At 38.4% G+C, this 22,956-nt stretch overlaps 1 protein-coding gene across 5 annotated transcripts in view; it reads left to right on the forward strand.

Moving 5' to 3' along the window:
• RALGAPB (Ral GTPase activating protein non-catalytic subunit beta) overlaps positions 1-22,956 on the forward strand; it is a 103,153-nt gene that overhangs the window by 73,917 nt on the left and 6,280 nt on the right. For all 5 annotated transcript variants that reach the window (XM_012755001.3, XM_012755003.3, XM_012755005.3 and 2 more), the window contains 9 exons: positions 193-299; positions 1,915-2,067; positions 3,826-4,035; positions 7,024-7,182; positions 11,095-11,260; positions 14,821-14,943; positions 17,559-17,695; positions 20,305-20,413; positions 21,199-21,277. In XM_012755001.3, the coding sequence (XP_012610455.1) occupies positions 193-299; positions 1,915-2,067; positions 3,826-4,035; positions 7,024-7,182; positions 11,095-11,260; positions 14,821-14,943; positions 17,559-17,695; positions 20,305-20,413; positions 21,199-21,277 (1,243 nt within the window). The remainder of the gene's footprint in view (positions 1-192; positions 300-1,914; positions 2,068-3,825; positions 4,036-7,023; positions 7,183-11,094; positions 11,261-14,820; positions 14,944-17,558; positions 17,696-20,304; positions 20,414-21,198; positions 21,278-22,956) is intronic.

Raw genomic sequence — 22,956 nt, forward strand, 5'->3', positions numbered from 1 at the left:
AGGTATAAATAAAATAATAGTACTTATGGTACATGGGTATGGCAGAAACCACAAAGGTGGTCCACAGAGGATCAAACCTTTGGAAATACTGTGTTGGGGCTTTGATTATGAGAAGCTCTATAGTTGATAATAGGTTTATTTTAAACGGTTGTTATCTGAAATGTAAACTTTTACACAAACATTTTATTCTAGATGATTTTTTCCCCTCTGTCACTGTGCTGGTCCGGGGAATGTCTGGAAGACTTGCTTGGGCACAACAGCTTTGCCTTTTACCCAGAGGAGCAAAAGCAAATCAGAAGGTATTCGTCAGAAGTTATAGGGAAGTGACGAGGGGGGAGGAGAGAGAGAGAATGCGTGTGTGTGTGTATGTGTGTGTGTGTGCATTGTGATTTAAAGGTTAAATAACATTCTAGCAGAAGTCACAGATAACAAATATTTTTGATCCCTAGACAGACTCTCAGTCAGTGGGTTCACATCAGAGCCATCTCTTAGGAACCTATTAATAGAATTACTCTTTAAAGGCATCTTCAAGGCAGGTGTATTTTCAGAATGCTTTCCAGGTGATCTTGACATCCACTTAAGAATAAGGACTGCTTTTTCTGAACAGGTTTTTTCCATGTAATTTTAAGTATAATAAGAGTCAGATATATACCATATAGGGAAAAAAAATTGGCTAGACCTTTGATATATCTAGTAACAGGACTTAGTTTTAAATTGTTTTATATGGTTCATTACCATATAATTGGTAATATACTGTATAACCTTTTAGTCTATATAATTTAATGGAATCTTTTGGGGTGGCACAGTTTGTTTTCCTTATCATATGTGTAATTATATAAGTAATAATTGCTGATGAGAGAAAGTTGGAAAATTCAGATAATGAAGAAATTTTAAATCATTTGTACTTACTATCCAGAAGGAAATAGCTACTGTTAATATTTTGGATTGGATTCCCTTCCAGTCTTTTTTTCCTTTTCATATGTAATAAAGCTTAAATAGAGTTTGAGTCATTTTATATACTCTTCTTTTCACTTATTACATTGTAAGCTTTTACTTCTATAACTAAAAAATTTTTTAAAATATGACTTAATAAAATGTTATCAGCCTTTACAAGAGACACCCACAAAATTGGAGCATGTACCTAAAATCATTTAATATCCTAGATGTCTTTGTTAGATGAGATATGTTTATTGCCCCTTAAGGAACACTCTTCTGTTTTCTCTTGGTGGTGTCATACAGATCACATTCTGTCACCAGCTCTGTAAGCTCCTAAGTTAGCATTAAAGACTGAGGAGGAACAGTAGCAGGAAAGGAACTAAAATTTGTTGAGGGTTCACTATGTACCATATACACATTAAAGCAAAGGTGTGGAGCCATGAAGGCCTAGATTTGGTGCCCATACTCTCTCAGTTAAGCCATGTTAAGATTGTAATTGAACTCAGTTTCTAGAGATGCCCAGTGGACCTAAACTTGTACTTTATTATATAGAATGATTTGAGAGGTCTCGAGGAAGAAAGGAAGTTTGAAATTTAAAGCTCTAGCTAACGTGGCTTACCATTGCATGTGGGGGATTCAGGCCTGTGGCAGTAGAAGTCCACAACTCATTTGTCAATCATGGGCTCCCTGATAAGTTGATGAACATTTTTATTTTTTATTTTTTTATTTTTTTATTTTTATTTTTTAACAATGCTATGACTGTGCTAGATGAACATTTTTAGAAAAATAAAATAGAGTGCACAGATACACAGGCTGCTTACTTTTACTGTTATCTATAGCATGTGTAGATTCTTAGTACGTTTTTATGACATGTAGTCCTTGAGAAACACAGGCATCTAAGAGACGGGAAATATATCTCATTCCAGATGGGTATTGGACCATATGTAATAGCATAATGTTATTTGTTTACTTTAACAGCTTTTTGTGCCTGAACCTCGCCCAGTTCCTAAAAATGATGTTGGATTTAAATATACTGTGAAACATCGGCCATTTCCTGAAGAGGTGGACAAGATTCCTTTTGTGAAAGCAGATCTGAGCATTCCAGATTTGCATGAAATTGTCACTGAAGAAGTAAGAAAAATTTTTAGCTATTGTTAAGGAAATGAAAATAAATATTCTTAAATGACTTCCACACTCAAGACACAGTGCCTTTAGTGTTATTCAAGGTGATTTATAGGATGACCTGAGTCTCTGTATTCTGGGAGGTTACCATATAGTAAGACAGATATAGATTGTGGCTGATTGAAAGGAACTATGCATCCTTAGAAAGAGGTAGCACTGCACTACCTGGGCTATTGTAGATTTCAATAAATGTAGTAATAGAATCAGACTCTGGTAGTGGAGTATATTTGGAGAAGGGAGACCAGTTTCAAGACTATTACAACAATCCACATCCTTCTGGAAAATGAAGGACTATGTCAGTGAAGTTTAGTATATAAAATGTGTTATGAAGGTAGATCCAAGCAGTCTTGGATTGAGGAGGAAAGGAAAAGAGCCAAAGAATTTTAGATTTTGAGTGTGAGTAACAAAGAGAAACTACTGCTGCTATTAGGTTGGTGCAAAAGTATTTGCGGTTTTGGAACCATGATTTTGAATCATTGTAACTAGGCACAAACACAAATTTATTAATCAAAATAGGAACTGTTACAATTGACACATTTGTGCCAGTGAGAAATAAGTTTGTTTATTCTTGTGGCATAAAAATCCATGCTTCAGGATTTGATGAACTCTTGGAAAGCATTTTCTGCTTCCTGCTGGTTGTAGAAGCGTTTTCCCTGCAAAATGTTGTCGAGATGCTTGAAGAAGTGGTAATTGGTTGGCGACAGATCAGGTGATCTGTCACCTGATGAGGCAAAACTTCATAGCCCCTAGCCCAGTTCATTCAACTTTCGAAGCATTGGTTGTGTGAGGTGCCATTAGGCGTTGTTGTGGAGAAGAATTGGACCCTCTCTGTTGACTAATGCCAGTCACAGGCGTTGTAGTTTTCGGTGCATCTCATCAATTCTGAGCATACTTCTCAGATGTAATGGTTTTGCCAGGATTCACAAAGCTGTAATGGATCAGACCAGCAGCAGACCACCAAACAGTGACCATGACCTTTTTTTGGTACAAGTTTGGCTTTGGGAAATGCTTTGGAGCTTCTTCTCGGTCCAACCACTGAGCTGGTTGTCGAGGGTGTGTTAGGCTTAGTTGGGAAGCAGATGAAGCCAGAAGGATGCTAATGGCATGGGAAAATAGGATGGATGGAGTGCCCTACAGTGTCGGTAAAGCACGAGCTCAAGCAGTGAAAGTATGGGAAGCTGCAGGAAGGGAGCTTATGATTGGCAAGGGAATTTCAGAATTACAGGTTAGAAAGTAGGGCACATCTGAGGTTCAAGGTGTGCTCATGGGTGGCCAAAGTCTCAAGATTGAAGAGGTTGTAGAATTGTGAGCCAGTTGGTTAGAAGGACATCACTTGCAAGAGGATGGAATTTTAAACTAGGATTGATCTGAAGGGAAGGTACCCTATAAGAGTACAGTCAAGTAATCCATATGAGGGGCTACTACAGGGTGAAGACAGACAGTGATCTAGAAGGGGAAAGGTGGGAGCAACCACTCTGCCCATTTCAAGGGTAACAGAGACAGAATGCTTTTGTTTGCAGTGAGGAGATGAAGAAGCAATTGTTGAAGCTGTAGGGAAGCTTTTTGGTTTTGTTTTAACCTTGAAACATGTTATTGAATGAAAGTACAATGTTGATCACTGAAAATTATCTTCATTTTCTTTGTTGCTTATAGCTTTATTTTCATTTTAAAATTAAATTTGACCCTGTCAAATTTGGTTTATTTCAGTTAGAAGAAAAACATGAAAAATTAAGGAGTGGAATGGCCCAGCAGATTGCTTATGAAATACACCTTGAGCAACAGAGTGAGGAGGAATTGCAGAAGAGAAGTTTTCCTGATCCTGTTACAGATTGCAGGCCCCCACCTCCTGCCCAGGAATTCCAAACAGCCCGCCTTTTCCTCTCACACTTTGGATTTTTATCCTTAGAGGCATTGAAGGTAAGTTACATGAATTTTTAATTTTTTTTAGCCACAGAAGTTGTTTTCATGAATTTTTATTAGTAAATATATGCATAAATTAACATTTGGATGGTGATAGCTAATATATTTTTATGAGGCTAGAAGGCAATTTCTTTAACAATCTGGTTAAACTCCTATTCTGTATGCAAGTAAATGAAATTCTGTACTGCTGTAGGTTACAGTGTGAGCTCCAGGACAGTTTACCCATGGATGCATTCAGAGTTCTATCTGAGGGGACTGCTTTGATAATACACTCAGTTCTGAATTTTCCTGGGTAATGCAGGACCCATATTGCACATATAAATGAAATCTACAGATAATTAAAAAGAGAATGTTAAATCTTTCCCTAGTAAATGTTAGTACTGAAAGTATAAGCTACAATTGACTCTGCTCTTTCATGCCACTGCTTGCTATCTTATTTATTAATTTATTTATTTAGAGACAGGGTCTTGTTTTGTCACCCAGGCTAGAATGCAGTGGCATGATTGTAGCTCATTGTAGAAAACTGACTTTGTGATGCGACAGAGTATTGACATAAAAACTCTTAGTGCAGAATGGAAGAGCAGAGAGAAGAGAATGGAAGGCAAGGAAAAAAGATCCAAACTATATAAATGATAAGTGATATTCCTAGTGAAGAAATTGAACAGAGTAGGAACAGTAAATAAAAATATACTAGAAGAAAATTATAGCATCATATGGACTGCAGGGAGGCAAGAAAAGCCCTGAATAGCCCTGTCTCTGAGATTGTAATTTTCTGTTCACATTACCAATTCTAGTTGAAATTGTTAAAGCTTTAAAGAAAATAATTCTCATACTTTCTCATCGAAATCAGAACATAGAAAAAAGTCAGAAAGATACCTGGTTTATTTTATGAACTTTAGCATAACTCTGATAACTTAAGCGTCTCAGCACATACATACAAAAAAACCCTACAAACCAGTTTTATTTTTATGTACAAAAGTATTAAAGAAGATGCTAGTCAAACTAAATTCTGAATTAACAGAATTGACTACCACAGTAGAAAAAAATTTTTCCCTTGGGGCCATGGTGTTTTATTATGAAAATAGAGTAAAAACTTCAAAAACAAAATGATTCTTTGTAATTTAATGAAAAATTTGTTACTTTTTATTGTTTTCTGTGTGTGAGTTATATGCAACTTGAAAAATAGTTTTCTCAGCCCCCAAGGTGAAGAGCCATGTCATGGACTATTCAACTTTGAAACATTAAGCTCTTTTATTTTATTTTATTATTATTTTTTTTGAGACAGAGTCTCGCTTTGTTGCCCAGGCTAGAGTGAGTGCCGTGGTGTCAGCCTAGCTCACAGCAACCTCAAACTCCCGGGCTCAAGCGATCCTGCTGCCTCAACCTCCCAAGTAACTGGGACTACAGGCATGCGCCACCATACCCGGCTAATTTTTTATATATATTTTAGTTGGCCAATTAATTTCTTTCTATTTTTTTATAGTAGAGACAGGGTCTCGCTCTTGCTCAGGCTGGTTTTGAACTCCTGACCTTGAGCAATCCACCCGCCTCGGCCTCCCAGAGTGCTGGGATTATAGGCGTGAGCCACTGCGCCTGGCCTAAGCTCTTTTATTATAGAGTGCTGCCCCAGCCTTTGCTAGAATGCTATGTAACAGATCAGAAGACCAGGCTCACAGTCCTTGCCAATATGAAAGAGAATAATTCTTGCCATCTCTGGGGGATGCCTTCCTGGAAAATACTATGGCTAGCAGAACCATTTTTGGCAAGATCAAGATCTCAAAGAAGATAAGCATTGGGAGGAAAACAAAGCAAAAAATGCATTTAAAAAATTTTTAGACAAGTTTTAGGTTTGCAGAATAATTGAGCATAAAGAATGGAGAGCTCCCCAAATCTACCCCACCATTTCCCCTAATTTAATACCTTGCATTGATGTGGTACATTTGTTACAATTAATGAACCTATATTGGTGCATTATTGACTGAAGTCTGTAAGTTACATTAGGGTTCGTTCTGTATTGTACAGTTCTGTGGGTTTTGACAAATGTATAACAACATGTGTATACCATTACAGTATTATACAAAGAGTTTCACTACCTTAAAAATCCACTGTGCTTCACCTATTTGTTCCTCCCTTTTTGTTCCCCCTTCAACCCTTGGCAACCACTGATCTTTGTACTATTTCTGTATAATTTTGCCTTTTCCAGAATGACATGTCATTGGAATCATACAATAAGTAGCCTTCTCACACTGGCTTTTTTCACTTATCAATATGCATTTAAGTTTCCTCCGTGTCTTTTTGTTACTTGAAAGTCCATTTCTTTTTATTGTTGAATAATGTTCCATTGTATGGATGTACCACAGTTGATTTATTCATTCATCTATTGAAAGACATCTTGGTTGCTTCCAAGTTTTGTTTGTTTTGTGTGTGTGTTTCTCTACCCAAGATAGTACTTCACCAAGTTTTGGTATTTATGAATAAAGCTACTATAAACATTCATATGCAGGTTTTTGTGTGGATATATATTTTTAACTCAAGGGCAAATACCAGTATGTTCAATTGCTACATTGTATAATAAGACTATGTTTGGCTTTTTAAGAAACTGCCAAACTGTCTTTCAAAATGGCTGTATCATTTTGTATTTCTACTGTCAATTCCACTGAGGAAAAATGCATTAAAAATATTATAATCCAGAGGAATATTATCTGTATTATATGTTATATAGGTATAATATAATATGATATAGAGATAATATAGATATTATAGAGAAAACAGGATCAAAAATTATATACACAATATAATCTAAATTGTCTTTAACAACAAATAGCAAATAAAAGAACTGGAAGGAAGTATACAAAAATACCAAATAATTTCTTATTTTTTAATACTTTTTTTACCTAATTTTTTTCTAAACCATGGCAAGTATTGCTTTTATAATTAGAATAATGAAAAGAAATAATAATCGTTCCTTTCTTCCTTTGGTGGTAGGAACCTGCAAATAGTCGTCTACCTCCTCACCTTATTGCACTTGATTCCACGATACCTGGATTTTTTGATGACATTGGGTATCTGGATCTCTTGCCATGTCGTCCTTTCGACACAGTTTTTATTTTCTATATGAAGCCAGGTCAGAAAACGAACCAAGAGGTAAGAATTCTGAACATTTTTTTGGATAATTTTTTGTCTATAAATGTATGTTGACTTAAAGAAAGAAACTGAAGCAAAATTAATATAGAGATTTTATTTGGGCCAACGTTGAGGACTGCAGCCTGGGAAATACTGAAAAGTGCTCCGGAGAATAAAGGAGAGGTTCAAGATTTTAGAGAAAAAAAGGAAAAATCAAGAGAGGGGGCGGTTACAAAAGTTGTTTGTCAGGAATTCTCATTGGTTTACAGAAATAACATTGATGGGTGATTGGCTATACATTGTTGAACTATAGGCTATGAGTTACGGTGTCCATTATGGGGTTAATTTATAGCTATTGGTGACAACACTCAGTCTAGAGTCCATATATCAGGCAGCTTACTTAGGGAGAGTAAGACGTGGTTGCTGTAACATTTCTATGCTTCTCTGGGCCTGAATTTACAGGGCCTTGCATTCGTCAGATTAAAAGTTTCTTTTTCATATATAGAATTTTATATGGTTTGCACTGTCCATGGTAAGAAATGAATATTTTATACTTGATGCTTAAAGACTTGTTGTGAACCATTTCAAAAACTGAATTAATGAAAACAGTGATGCTAAGGGCCAAGCGTGGTGGCTCACGCCTGTAATTCTAGCACTCTGAGAGGCCGAAGAGGGAGGATTACTTGAACTCAGGAGTTTGAGACCAGCCCAAGACAGAGCGAGACCCCGTCTCTAAAAGAATAAAAATAAAAAAACCCTGAAAAACCATGATGCTTAGAGATCTGAGTCTTTTGACCATCAAGGAATGTGATTTAGACAGGAACTGTAGCATAGTTTTCTTCCTATCAAGGAATTCAGATTCATAAGACAAAAGAAACTAAAATACAGGAAGTTAGGCACAAAAAGCTAAAACTAGACTTAATTGCTTAAGAAAAATAAAATAACAGCACAAATATTTACTGAATATTTTCCCTGTGGCTCAGCATGCCAAGGGATAGAAGTGAGTAAGAGACTTTCCTCTTGAGGAGCTTACCTTCCAGGTGACTTCACAAGCACAGCATTTCAGTGGAGGCATACATAGTTTGCAGTGAGGGAAATAACCACTGAAATAAAGGATAAAAACAGAACACTAAGTGAAACACACTGGATACTTGTAACAAAAAGACTAGGAGAAGGATGAAGAAATATATAAGAGGCAAGACTGGAAAACTGAGAGCAAATGGCAGGAGATTTGAAGTTTCTTTTGGAAATGAATACTTGAAACATGGAACAGGCAGGCAGTTATTGTGACTAGGAAAGGGCCAAAGGAAGATTTGTAAAATGTAGTATTTGGATGTATAGGGCACTATAACTATATGATCCTAGAGATTTACTATAACCATTATAAGCCCGTTAGCTAATCAAATTAGCATACCTTAAGAAATTTACCAAAGTCACAAAATATTTACCCTAGAAGCACTGTTTCAAATTATTGGTGAGCTATTAAATAGAAAAGAAGATTGATTTATGAGAAAGTTCTTTTGATTTCATGCTGCTGTTAGATACCAGGATTACAGTGGTGAACAAGATCTATAAGATTTTTGGCCCACTAAAACTACTGTCTAGAGAGAAGACAGACGATTAAATAAGCAACCATAGTAAACTGTGCTATTAGGGGCATGAAAGCATTTTATAGGAGCCATAACAGGAAAACCTAACCTGATTTTAAGAAGGTATGCTGGAGGAAAAGACATTTAAGCTGGTATTTGAGGTGGGCATTGACAGTAGGGATAGGTAAAAAGTCAGAAGCAGATTGTTACTAACAAGGTGATGATACGTGTAAATTCCCCAGAGGTAATAGAGTATTGTACCTTTGTGAAATTCGTTATAGGATCTAATATACTTGGAGCTTGGGAGAAGGTGAGCTGGTGGTAACCAAGGATGAGATTCTTGGGCTCAAGTTTTTTTGAAGAACCTCAGTAAAATAGGATTAATTACAGAGATACGGTATTTGTTTTGAAGGAAGTTTACTGCATTGTTTATATGAGAATAATGGAACCGTTTTTCTCCTACTTGTAAAAGAAGACACAAACCCTTGAGACAACTCCTAACTCAGTTCAATTGCCTTAGATGTCCAGGTACTGAGGGTGACTAGGAAACAATGAAGATTTCCTGAGGCCTCCTTTGGAATGACTGAGACCTGCTTTCCTAGCCACATTGTAGATTTAGATTAATTTCTGGCTGCCAGCAAGTGGCCTGCAAGTTGAATTTGATTCGCTTATTGCTGCTTAACTAAATTTTCAGAAATTGTTTATTTAAAAGTTTCACTTCTACATAAAAATTTTAATTGCAAAAGCTGGAACTGGCTGTCAAAAGTTTCTTGGCACTATAAGAATATGAAGGGATATAGGTGAATTAAATAGGTACACTGTACACTTTTAAAGAGACTGGTTCTGTATTTAAGAGGTAGTGACCTGGCAGTGATGCCCAGTGGAAGTGATGGGTGTAACTTCTTATATTTTGGTGGGGTTTTTTTGTTTTTTGTTTTTGAGACAGAGTCTCGCTTTGTTGCCCAGGCTAGAGTGAGTGCCGTGGTGTCAGCCTACCTCACAGAAACCTCAAACTTCTGGGCTCAAGCGATCCTCCTGCCTCAGCCTCCCGAGTAGCTGGGACTACAGGCATGCGGCACCATGCCTGGCTAGTTTTTTTTGTCTATATATATTAGTTGGCCAATTAATTTCTTTCTATTTATAGTAGAGACCGGGTCTTGCTCTTGCTCAGGCTAGTTTCGAACTCCTGACCTCGAGCACTCCACCCGCCTCGGCCTCCCAGAGTGCTAGGATTACAGGTGTGAGCCACCTTGACCGGCCACTTCTTACATTTTGACTTTCACAAGTGGACTGGCTGCCTTGGTCATTTGGGGAAGCTTTCTAAAAATAGTGATTCCAGGATCCTGCTTTTGCTGATTTTAATGTAGAAGGTCTGGAGCACGCTAAGGGAATCTTACTTTTAGGAAGATTCCCCAGGTGATTTTGATATACTCTGCTCCCTGCTCCTCCCCACTTAACTTTTCAATTTAGAGAGAATTTCTTATTTTCCTTATTTTAGAAGTGAGTTTTCCAACAACAGCACTATTGCCATTTGGGGCCAGATAATTCTTTGTTTTGGGGTCTGTCCTGTGTATTTTAGAACAGTTAGCAGCATCTTTGGCCTCTACCACTAGATACTAGTAATGTGCCCTACCAGTTGTAATAGCCAAAAATGTCTCCAGACATTGCCAAATGTTCCCTGGAGGGAAAAATCACCCCCAGGTGAGAAGCACTGTTTTAGAATGAGGGGCTCTTTCTGAGGCCGGTAGGAAGCCAAAGCATTACATTTGGTACTTAGTTAAGAGGAGAGAACCTACTGCTTACTTCATTTTTCTGGAGTGGCTATACTCTCTCCTTTGGACAAAGAAAAGGATATTTTCATACATATTTAATAATACTTAATCTTTATTGAATTTTTGGTAGGTTTGTACTTTTATAGCATTTGTCAAGATTTGTAAGTAAATAAGCACATACCTATGTAATGTTTCTCATTAAACAGACAGTAAACTCTGTGAAAGCAGGGACATAGCGTCTTTTGGCAAACTTGTCTAGTTCAGTAAATGTTTTGCCAGGAAGACAAATAAGGGCTGTACTTGAATTATCTCATTTAATCGGCACAACTATTATTATCCCTACTTTATAGATGATGAAACTGAGGTTAAGAAGCTTGCCCAAGGCCCAGTTAATCCAAATGTGTGTAACTCTAGACCATGCATTTTTCATTATAGTGGTACATCCTCAAATTTATTCTGAACTTGGACTTGATATGTCATAAGGCATCAAAGCTAACCAATTTTTATGAAGATTTATTTTTATATGTTCTTTTGTTTCCTTTGTTATAGCTGATGATTGGTATTTATTTCAGATTTTAAAGAATGTGGAGTCTTCCAGAAATGTTCAGCCACATTTCCTAGAATTTTTGCTCTCCCTTGGCTGGTCAGTAGATGTGGGCAGACACCCTGGTTGGACTGGGCATGTTTCCACCAGTTGGTCTATTAACAGTTGTGACGATGGTGAAGGACCTGAACAAGGTAAAATTCATAATGGTTATTTGTTTGTTTCTTGGTTTTTTATTCTTCCCTTCCTTTACTATGAATTTATAGTCTTGTTAAAAATACGGAACCAAACAGGGGTTTGGAAAATGGAAAAGTCTCCTTTCCCTAATCTCAGTCCTTATAGGGGATAACTTAATAACAGTTTATATATTTTTCCAGACATTCTCTGTATATATAAAAGATATATATATATATATATATATGATGGAATTAATTAATACAGAATTAATGACTTAATTATTACAATACTGATAAGTTCCTTTTTTATAGTCTGAGTAAACAAATTCAGTTTTATGTAAAAAAAACTGTAATAAATATACATTATAACAAACAATACAGCTTCCTAGCAAGTGTGTTTTGTCTAATAAATAGTCTTCTATTAACAGATATGTTTTATAGACTTTGTGAGTCTATAAAGAATCACAATTTAAGGTTACGTTCTTGGGATATATCATATCCTTTGCAGTGAACAGATATATATCTCTGAGAGGTTCTTGCCCAACACTACAAATCCTCCTGAGGAACTGTATTAGGATAACGAGTACCAGAGCAAGTCTAAATTTAAACTAAAGACCTTTGCCCCTCCTGGCTAATGTTTTTTGTTCCTGGGCTCCTGATGTCCCTGGAATGTTAGTATTATCTCTCTGAAGTGGGTAGTGTCTATGTCCAGTGCACATTTTTGTTTTGATAAATATATCAGTTGGATACATATAGTTGCAAGTAACAGAAAACCAGACCCAAACTGGCTTAGATTTATTACCTCATGTAACTAAAAATTCCAGAAGTTGGCTAAGTTTTTGGTGTCATTTGATCAACTCTCCTGTTTATTTCTTTGCAATTTTCCTTTAGCTCAGCTCTCTATATGTTAGCTTTGTCCCCATCCTGGCTTCTCTCATAGAGCAGAAAGGCAGTTCAGGTTTTACATTTATATGCCACACTAGCCAGAAGAGGAGAGATTAGCCAGGTCTCAGAATCCCCCTACCCTGGACTACCCTGAACCTGTCACTATAGCAAGAGAGATGGAATGACCCCAGTGGAGAGATACTGACAAGTTAGAACTGGAATGAAGGATCATTCCTCCCTGTACTTCATGGCTGCTGCAGAGTAGGGGCAGGTAGAGTGGGTATTGGGCTGTAACTTCAGTGTCTACTACAACAGATACAAAGTTGCCCGCCCAGAGCCTACACCAGGAGTCAGCAAACTAAAGCCCATGCCTATTTTTGTAAATAAAGTTTTATTGGAACACAGCCACACACTCCTTTACATATTGGCTATGACTGCTTTTATGGTACCACAGCAGAATTGAGTGGTTGTAGCAAAGACCATATGGCCTGCAAAATCTGAAATATTTACTATCTGATCCTTTACAGAAAAAGTTTGCTAACCTTTGGTCTAAATTTCCTGTTTGCCACACCTTCACCAGCATTAGGCATCTTCCAGTTTGTTAGTTGAGAGGTTTTCTGTTTTTAATTATGATTGAGAGTATCTTTTCATGTTTTTATTTCTTTCCCGAGAGCTGCTACTTCATTTCCTCTGCACAGTGTTTTTGTCAGGTTGTTGGGCTTTTATATATTATTGGTAGTACATTGAGTGCATTTTATTTGAGAACTATATTAGCTCTCAGGAATATTTCTTTTGTTAATTCAGCCTTGCTGGCTCACCACAGATATTATTGCTAAAACTCCTGTATGTTTTTATATGACATCACTGACCACTGGGGAAGGTGGAGCAGAAGCAGAGCTGAGGAGCAGTAGAGAGAGACCAGGGACAGACATGCCTTGAAAGCAAGAGTCTACACACACACACACACACACACTCTCTCTCTCTCTCTCTCTCTCTCTCTCTTCCCCCCCTTCTCCCCCTCTCTCCCCCCTTTCTCCCCCCTCTCTCTCCCCCTCTCCCTTCAGAGAGCCTGGGGTGTTCTTCTGTTTGATTATTTACCTGTTCCAAAAGGACTGCTTTCTCTCCTCTGCCTCTCCCTCTCCCCCCTCCTCTCCTTTCTTGCTTTCTATCACTTCATACATAAACTTATGTATGAAGTTTGATTGAATGTATGATGAATGTATGATTTCCCTGTTTTCCCCTATATTGTGAGCACTTTTCTTTGTCACTAAACAGTCTTTGAAACTGTTGGCCTCACAGCTTGCAAAGGCTTCCCAATCCTTATGAGGGCTCCAGCCAGAGAAATGAGCTGTCACCTTCACCCCCATCTCTCCCCAGTCTGTCCTGCATCTTTCAAAGAGAGCTATTTATAGGAACCCTTGCAATGGGTGATTCCCTCCTGCATTTATAGGGTTTTGTGGTTACCTCCCTAAGGGTGAGGTAGCCCTATCCACTCTGAGGGGACCTACCCCTTGTCTCCATTCTAAGTCCCCAGAAGCAAGAAAGAAAAGGCTTAATTTAGCCTGGAAGCAAGGCCACAAGACCCCCCTATGCATCCCCTCTTTGCCTGGGAGAGGTAGAAACAGAGGCCCTGTAGAGCAAATAAAATATCTCCAAGGCTCTGGAAATTACCACATTTGCCTAGAATGGAGTAACATTTGACAGCCCAAGGTTAAACCCAGGGCTTGGGTTTATGTCCTTTAATCTTCACAGTCACCCAAATACTTGATCCCATCATTATCCACATTTTGCAGACTACCTATATCAGACAGTGTGGTGTCAAATAGGATGCCAAGACCTACTGCTTTTCAAACTTTTCAAGCCTCAAGACCCATTAATTCCCTCACAATCATAAATTATCTGGTACTTTTATATCCATTTTGCAGATTAGGAGCTTGAGTTCAGAGGGTTCAATATTTTACCCAAGTTACAAATTAGTTTCTGGTCCAGTCAGGTTTCTAACCAGAATAACCATGACTCTACCCACTTCTTGCAAGCCTAAGCATGAATCTGTGGACCTGTCTCCTAAATGAGACCCAAGCCTCCAACAGGCATCCCTTAGTGGGGAGCTCAGTGACACACAAGCACACTCTTGTTACACTGGACATGGGGACCACTCCTTGCCCCACTCCTAACACGTGTAGAACCTGCAGGGCTAGAGAATGAAGACCTCCTTGACTATTCACCCTGACTTCCTCCATCATTATAAGCCATGCACAGCCCTCTGACACCCCACCCTCCACCACCTCCCCAGAGACCAACTCTGTCCACCCAGGGCTCAGGAAAACCAGGTACACTATGGTGAAGGTTCAGGACTGCTTTCTTTATCTGCTTTATGCAGATGAGTTAAAGGCCTTGCTAATCAAAAGTGGTCTGATACGGAGTCGTTTCATTTTTTTTCCTGTCATAATCTGTGTTCCTATAGTCATTTCAGAAACCATGAAGTTAAGATTTTATGTTCTAACGTAATGATTTTATGTATAAAGACATTTAATGAATATTATAATTTTTTATTTTTACACACTAGTTGGTTCTTATTGGAAACATATCTTCTATTTATTATCACTTTATTAACCAGTTAACATTTCATGAAGCATGATGACACTGTTTTTTCCCACTTTTTGAAGCAGTAATGTACTGTTCCTTGTTCCTAGATGAAGTGATTTCCTCTGAAGATATCGGGGCTAGCATTTTCAATGGACAGAAGAAGGTGCTGTATTATGCGGATGCCCTTACGGAAATAGCTTTTGTAGTTCCTTCTCCTATGGAGTCCTTAAGTAAGAGCATTTTTTGCATGGTGCTATTTTAAGATCTATTTTTGTATTTCTGGTTTGTGCAGTATTATTGCATTGGAAGAGATGTTGAAGTGATCTAAGGAATTCTTTAGCTTCTAAGGCATTATAACTATTAGATTATGCAAAGGTACAAGATGTTATCTTCTCTTAACTTTCTTATGGATAGTAGTTAAAGATAGGCAGACTAAACTTCTAATAATCTTTAAATAAGGAAGGAGTCCCACTTCAACCTGTTTTTGTCTTTCATTAATCAATACAAAGAAGGTCTGTTTTCCAGTTTGCTTATTTCTTTCTTGAATTATGAGTGAGCCCTTAATCTATTTCCCTGCTCCCATGTGAGAGCCTTTGTATGGAACCCCATAGAATCCTACAACTGGAAGGATCTCATGATAGCATCTGCCTGAGCACTGAACAGGAGAAATTTCAGCAGCCTAGAAAAGATGATTCTCCTTAGTCTGAACTCACAGTCTTATTTTGCCCAGAACCTTTGCTTTTTGCAAATTAAGCCTGTTTCTTCACATCTGATCAGGCAGTAGGTGGAAAACGTTACCACCTTCTTCATGAAGACCATTTATAGGATGGGATACTAAACATCACACTTTCACAGCCTCATCTCCAGGCTAATGACTTTTCTTGTGTCCTACCTTGGCAGCTTCCTAACCTTTGTACTTGGACCCTTGATTTCCCACTCTAGGCTCCTCCCTCTCTCATACTCTGGGGCCAGTTGTGTCCCTGGCAGGATCGGCCTTCTATGGTTTAGGTCATTATTGTAGCAGCTGTTTTCCTTCCTGTCAAGGCTCTGATCTGCCACCCTAATTCTGTCCTCTTTGGGCTGATTACCTGCCTGGTTTCACTGGCCTAGCCTGTTTACACCAACAAGTCATCCCAGAGCTAGAGCCTTGTCCTTGCATTATAGATCCTGAAGTTGGGTCTTTGCCTTCTGTCGTGAAACATCCCCTATGCCAGCTGTGTCCCACTCCAACTCAACTTCCTCCTATTTCTTGATATTTGGGGGGGACAGTGGGTAACTTTCTGTGTTTATCTCCAACCAGATTGCTTTTTTTTTTTTTTTTTTTGAGACAGAGTCTCACTTTGTTGCCCAGGCTAGAGTGAGTGCCATGGCATCAGCCTGGCTCACAGCAACCTCAATCTCCGGGGCTCAGCGATCCTACTGCCTCAGCCTCCCGAGTAGCTGGGACTACAGGCATGCGCCACCATGCCCGGCTAATTTTTTTTTTTTTTTTTTTTTTTTTTTTGAGACAGAGTCTCGCTTTCTTGCCTAGGCTAGAGTGAGTGCCGTGGCATCAGCCTAGCTCACAGCAACCTCAAACTCCTGGGCTCAAGCGATCCTCCTGCCTCAGCCTCCCGAGTAGCTGGGACTACAGGCACGAGCCACCATGCCCGGCTGATTTTTATATTATATATATTAGTTGGCCAATTAATTTCTTTCTATTTTTATGGTAGAGACGGGGTCTCGCTCAGGCTGGTTTTGAACTCCTGACCTTGAGCAATCCGCCCGTCTCGGCCTCCCAGAGTGCTAGGATTACAGGCGTGAGCCACCGCGCCCGGCCCCGGCTAATTTTTTGTATATATATTTTTAGTTGGTCAATTAATTTATTTCTATTTTTGGTAGAGACGGGGTCTCACTCAGGCTGGTTTCGAACTCCTGACCTTGAGCAATCTGCCCGCCTCGGCCTCCCAAAGTGCTAGGATTACAGGCGTGAGCCACCGCGCCCGGCCAGATTGCTCTTTAATCACAGAGACTAGGTCCTCAGTAGCTTTTGGATGTCCCAGTGTCTATTTGGCGTAGTGCTATATGATTGAACATATAATCAAAATAATTCAGAGAGTAACAGTGGCATTAATTATATTGTCTTTTTTTTTTTTTTTTTTTTTTTTGAGACAGGGTTTCACTCTGTTGCCTGGGCTAGATTGCAGTGACAGTATCATAGCTCACTGCAATCTCAAACTCCTGGGCTCAGCAACCCGCTTGCCTCAGCCTCCCGAGTAGCTGGGACTGCAGGCATGCATCACTACACACCCAGCTAATTTTTCTATGTTTTGTAGAGATGGGGTTTTGCTTAGGCTGGTCTGGAATTCCTTATCTCAAGCGATCCTCCTGCCTTGGCCTCCTAGAGTGCTAGGATTACAGACATGAGCCACCAGCAGGCATTTATTATATTCGACGTCTGAAAAGTCAAATATTTTCTAGTCTTACCTCAGTTATCCTGTAGAGCAGGATCCAGCAAACTATAGTGCATAAGCCAAATTTAGCCAAGAATGGTTTTTACCTTTTTAAACGGTTATAAAGTAAAAAGAAGAATATACAACAGAGACCTGTATGGCTAGCAAAGCTTACAATATTTATTACCTGATCCTTTGCAGAAAAAGATGAAGAAGTCAGTGGTTGCATGGTAATGTAGCATTTTTGCCAGATCTAATATTCAGTTAGCTGCCCTTGTACTTATTTTCTGAATGTTCTAGATAGAAGCAATGCTTTGTTTAAGTGACTTAAATTAGTGAGCACAATTAATTTAAACATTTTTGCTCTGAAGAAGTAGAAGGTATCATAATTGCTTTGTTTCTTTACATCATAGCCGATTCATTGGAAAGTAACATCTCGGACCAAGATAGTGATTCAAATATGGATCTTATGCCAGGAATTCTGAAACAGCCATCCTTGACACTTGAGCTTTTCCCAAATCACACAGACAATCTTAATTCCTCACAGAGGGTAAGTCACTTTATTGATATATATTCAGAAATTTGTGGTGAAATGGGGTAATGATAGAATTCTGCCTGAAAAGCTTTTAACTTTAACCCAGAGACTAATTATAGCAGACTACTGATTCATTAGTAACTTAATTTTTTAAAATAAAATTCTCACAATTTTTTTTTTTTTCAGACTGCAACAAATAGTTCAATCTGAGACATCCTGTGCAGTTTCCTTTGAATTCCCCATTCTGGGTCTCATGCTTGATTATCTTACCTGTTCCCTTTTAAGCCTAGGGAGCCATTTTTATTTGGTCCCTGAAATATCCACTAAAGATACAGCAGTAGCTGTGTGTCTTGTATCTTTAATCATATAATGTTCAACTTAAATAATGGTGACCATATAAAATTGGCAATATTTTAGAGAATAGCTAAGTATATGTATAAATAAACTTAAAATATTTATTACCTAATCCTTCACAGGAAACTGTGAAGAAGTCAGTGTTACATGGCAATGTAGGATTTTAGCCAGACCTAATATTCAGTGATTGGCTACCCTTGCACTCAGTTTCTGAATGCCAGCATAGATATTCCTTAAAACCTATGAGAGGTTGACAACTCTTAAAGCATCATGTTTTTATTTATCACTTATACTGTACTTTACAGACTACTAACAAACTAACAAAAGCAAACTCACATAATTATCTCAGTAGATGCAGAAAAAGCAGTTGGCAGAAATTCAACACTCATCCATGATAAAAATTCTCAGTAAACTATGAATGGATCTTATTCAATCTGATACAAATCATCTACTAAAAATCTATAGCTGACTTTATACTTGCATGTTATATTAATGTTATTCTTGAGTGCTTTCCCCCTGAGGACAAGGCAAGGATGTCTACTCTCACTAGTTCTATGCAGGATGGCAGTAGAGGTCTGACACAGAGAAATGAGAAAAGAAAAAAATAAAATGCATAAGATGGGAAAGGAAGAAGTAAAGCTATGTGTATTTGCAGATGACATGATCATGTATTAATATGTAGAAAACTCTGGAAGAATCTATTTTAAAAATCCACTATAACTATTAGATTGCAGGAAAACAAGAAGGTGTGTGGGGCAAAATTTTAAGATGACTCCTAGTGACCCTTGCCCTTGTGTAATGTCCTCCCCTTGTGTGTGTGTGTGGAATCTGTGACTATGATAGGACATCCATGATTATGTCACATTATTTGGCAAAGGGATTTTGTTGGTTTAATTAAGGTTGCTTTGAGTTAAGCAAAAGGAAGATTATGCAAGTAGACCTAACTTAATCTCAGGAGCTCTTTAAATCTGGGGCTGGAAGTCAGTCATAGCTGATTAGGAGACATGATGCTAAGAAAGTAGTCTCTGGCCGGGCGCTGTGGCTCACGCCTGTAATCCTAGCTCTTGGGAGGCCGAGGCGGGCGGATTGCTCAAGGTCAGGAGTTCAAAACCAGCCTGAGCAAGAGCGAGACCCTGTCTCTACTATAAATAGAAAGAAATTAATTGGCCAACTGATATATATATAAAAAAATTAGCCGGGCATGGTGGCGCATGCCTGTAGTCCCAGCTACCCGGGAGGCTGAGGCAGAAGGATCACTGGAGCCCAGGAGTTTGAGGTTGCTGTGAGCTAGGCTGACGCCACGGCACTCACTCTAGCCTGGGCAACAAAGCGAGACTCTGTCTCAAAAAAAAAAAAAAAAAAAAAAAAAAAGAAAGTAGTCTCTGAGTGTGGCTGGGTGTCTGTCATGGTTTGGGAAAAGTCTCTTTCTTGGTCACAGTCATTTTCTGTGAATGTCAGCGTAGAAACAAGAAACTGGGGGACTTGTCATGGACACTTGTCATCTGGCAAAGACACGTATTTCTGTGATAATAAAGCAGTTTTAATTTTAAAATTCACCTTAAGTATGAGACTCTCCCCTCTGTACACATGAGCTTTTATTTAGGGCTTTAGCACAAACTTAGCTCAGCTGCATGCCAGAGTGGTGGTGTAGCTCAGGCTGCCAATTTGCTAAAGGGGAGCCACATAGTCCTGTTATTCTTGCAATGAAACTTACAGCTGATGAGGTGGCAGGATCACAAGCACACTGTGCATGCCAGGAAACCCCCAAGCAAGTCTTTTTTCTTTCTGTTGATGAGAAAAACGAATGAGTTATAGATTTCAGTAGAAAACATTTGGTCTGAGAACTAGGAATAATTTGATGGAAAATTTTGGACATTAGGATCCCCAGGCAAAGTAATGATGTTGCTGTAACAAGAAAAGCATACTACTTTCTGGCCTTAATAGAGATAGACTCAGATCCTTTTAAGCCCTCATTAAGATACTGTCTCATTGCTTGTATGTTTTATTTTTATTACTGCAAATTACAATTTTCAGTATTCCTTAACTTTTTTCCTTGACAATATTAGGTCTCCATTTCCTTGTTCTACATTAAGACTGATAAACAGAACCCAAATAATAGCTTTTTTGCAAATGTATTTCACACTTTTTTCCTAGCCATTTCACATAACCTAATACTTACTTAAATGACTAGGCATCTTGATAAATGTATGACTGGAATTTGACTAAGCCATATCTTCTGCACACCCACATCCACCTTCTTCCTTACACAGCTCAGTCCCAGTTCCAGAATGAAGAAGCTGCCTCAGGGTCGCCCCGTGCCTCCTCTCGGACCTGAGACAAGAGTTTCTGTAGTCTGGGTGGAACGCTATGATGATATAGGTACTGTATGAGGGCTTTGTCCATAAATAAAATGACAACAGAATGACAGGGCCTTGCTAAATGTCTACAGGGAGTGGGAGCAGAAGCATGATGTGGTGGCCAGGAGCTGGTTCTGGAGCAAGCCTGCGTTTGCATCCAGCTGCACCACTCAGTTTCTTTAAGCCATAGATTACTCGTTTGCTAAATGGAGGCCATCGCGGCACTTTTTTCATAGTTGTGAAGACTTATGAGACTAGTAGATATGAAGCTTTTAGGTATTCATATTGGCATCACCATCGGTGGTTTATTGCCAGTGGTTTGTTGGTAATGGTCATCCTGAGACCTCTGGAAAGGGGAAGGAGAGGCGCATTACTCTCCCTCTGTCCACATGCCCAGCTGTCTAGTTTTTGTGTAAAGGTTGATTTGTTCTTAAGAGTTCTGCTATGAATAAGTTTCTTATGATTTTTATGTAAGCAACATGAGAGCATTAGAAGTGCATGCTTTACCTAGAATCCTATCCAACATAGAGTTTGTGGGAATGTGTAGAAATACTTTCCAACCAAGTCCTCAAAGACTGTAGAACATAATTCTCTAAGAACTTTCTGCTTTAGATGAAATTAGCTAAAATATGTCTTGAGGGAGAATTTTTTTATTTGTGGGCAATAGTTAAGATTATGTATTTTAGGATAGCACAGTCCATATATTTGTTGCCCACTTGTGTAAAGAGATTAGGAAATTAGAGTTCTTATTATTTGTTTGGGAAAACTGAGGGAGATATTAATTGTAATGCTATTATTTTCTTCCAGAAAACTTTCCCCTCTCAGATCTGATGACAGAGATCAGTACTGGTGTGGAAACTACTGCAAACAGTAGCACTTCTCTGAGGTACACTCTTCTTATTTGCTTAAAGTTCATCAGAATGTCTATTTTTTATATACTAATTGCAGCTTAATAAAGAAATAATTATAAGGAAACAAAAGGGTTATAGACATAAGAAAAATAGAGAAAAAGAATCAAAGAAGTTTATACATAAATACACAAGGTTATCAAATTAGCAAGGATTTTTTTTTTAACCACTTTATTGAGGTAGGACTGACATACAAAAAGCTGTGTATGTTTGATGTATACCTTTGAAACCATCACCCCAGTCTAAACGTATCCGTCATCTCCAAAAGTTCTCTCCTGCCCTTCTTCTTATTATTTTGTGATAAGGACACTTATAAGATCTACCCTCTTAGTAAATTTTTAGGTGTTTAATACAGTATTATTAACCGTAGCCACTATGCTGTGCAGTTGATCTCTAGGACTTACTCATTCTGCATAACTGAAACTTTGTACCCTCTGACTCATACCCCATTTTTTCCTTCTCTAGCCCCTGGCAACCACCATTGTATCCTCTGCTTCGGCAAGTTTGACTATTTTAGATTCATCATATAAGTGGTATCATGTTGAATTTGTATTTTAGTGCCTGATTTATTTGATTTAACATAATGTCCTCTAAGTTTATCCATGTAGTTGCAGATGACGGGATTTCCTTGTTTTTTAAGGCTGAATGATATTCAGTTATGTGTATATACCACATTTTCTTTACCCATTTATCTGTCAGTGGATATTTAAGTTGCTTCCATGTCTCGGCTATTGTGAATAATGCTGTAGTAAAAATGGAAGTGCTGATACCTGTTTGAGATCCTGATTTTGGTTCCTCTGGATATATATCCTCAAGTGGGACTGCTGGATCATATGGTAGTTCTATTTTTAATTTTTTGAGAAACTGCCATACTGTTTTCCATGATAGCTGCACCAATTTACATTCCCACTAACAGTGTACAAAGGTTCCCTTTTCTCCACATTCTCACCAACACTTGTTATCTTTCATTGATTTAAAAATGGCCATCCTGGCTGGGCATGGTGAGTCACGCCTGTAATCCTAGCACTCTGGGAGGCCGAGGTGGGCGGATTGTTTGAGCTCAGGAGTTCGAGACCAGCCTGAGCAAGAGTGAGACCCCGTCTCTACTAAAAAAATAGAAAGAAATTGGCTGGACAACTGAAAAAACTAAAAAGTATATATATAAAAAAATTAGCCAGGCATGGTGGTACATGACTGTAGTCCCAGCTACTTGGGAGGCTGAGGCAGGAGGATTGCTTGACCCCAGGAGTTTGAGGTTATTGTGAGCTAGGCTGATGCCACTGCACTCTCGCTCGGGAAACAGAGTGAGACTCTGTCTCAAAAAAAAGGCCATCCTAACTGGTATGAGGTGGTATCTTATTGTGGTTTTGATTAGCATTTCTCTGATGATTACTGATGTTGAGCTCCTTAATAAGGATTTTTAAATGATATAATTAATTGCTGTTTTACATTTATCTATAGCAAAAAGAAAAATGGAGAAGTAAAGGCAATTAGATATTAATGAAGACCATGGCAATATGTTAGCAATATTAGATAGAAATAATAGAGTTAAATTGGTCAAAGCAATCTGGATAAATAATAGTTAAAATGTCCTAGTCTTATGAGCTATTTAATAGATACATATTTTTAAGTAAAATGTAATACTAACTTTATTAAA

The sequence above is a fragment of the Microcebus murinus genome, chromosome 16 (genome assembly GCF_040939455.1).
Source record: "Microcebus murinus isolate Inina chromosome 16, M.murinus_Inina_mat1.0, whole genome shotgun sequence".
Classification (NCBI taxonomy): Eukaryota; Metazoa; Chordata; class Mammalia; order Primates; family Cheirogaleidae; genus Microcebus; species Microcebus murinus.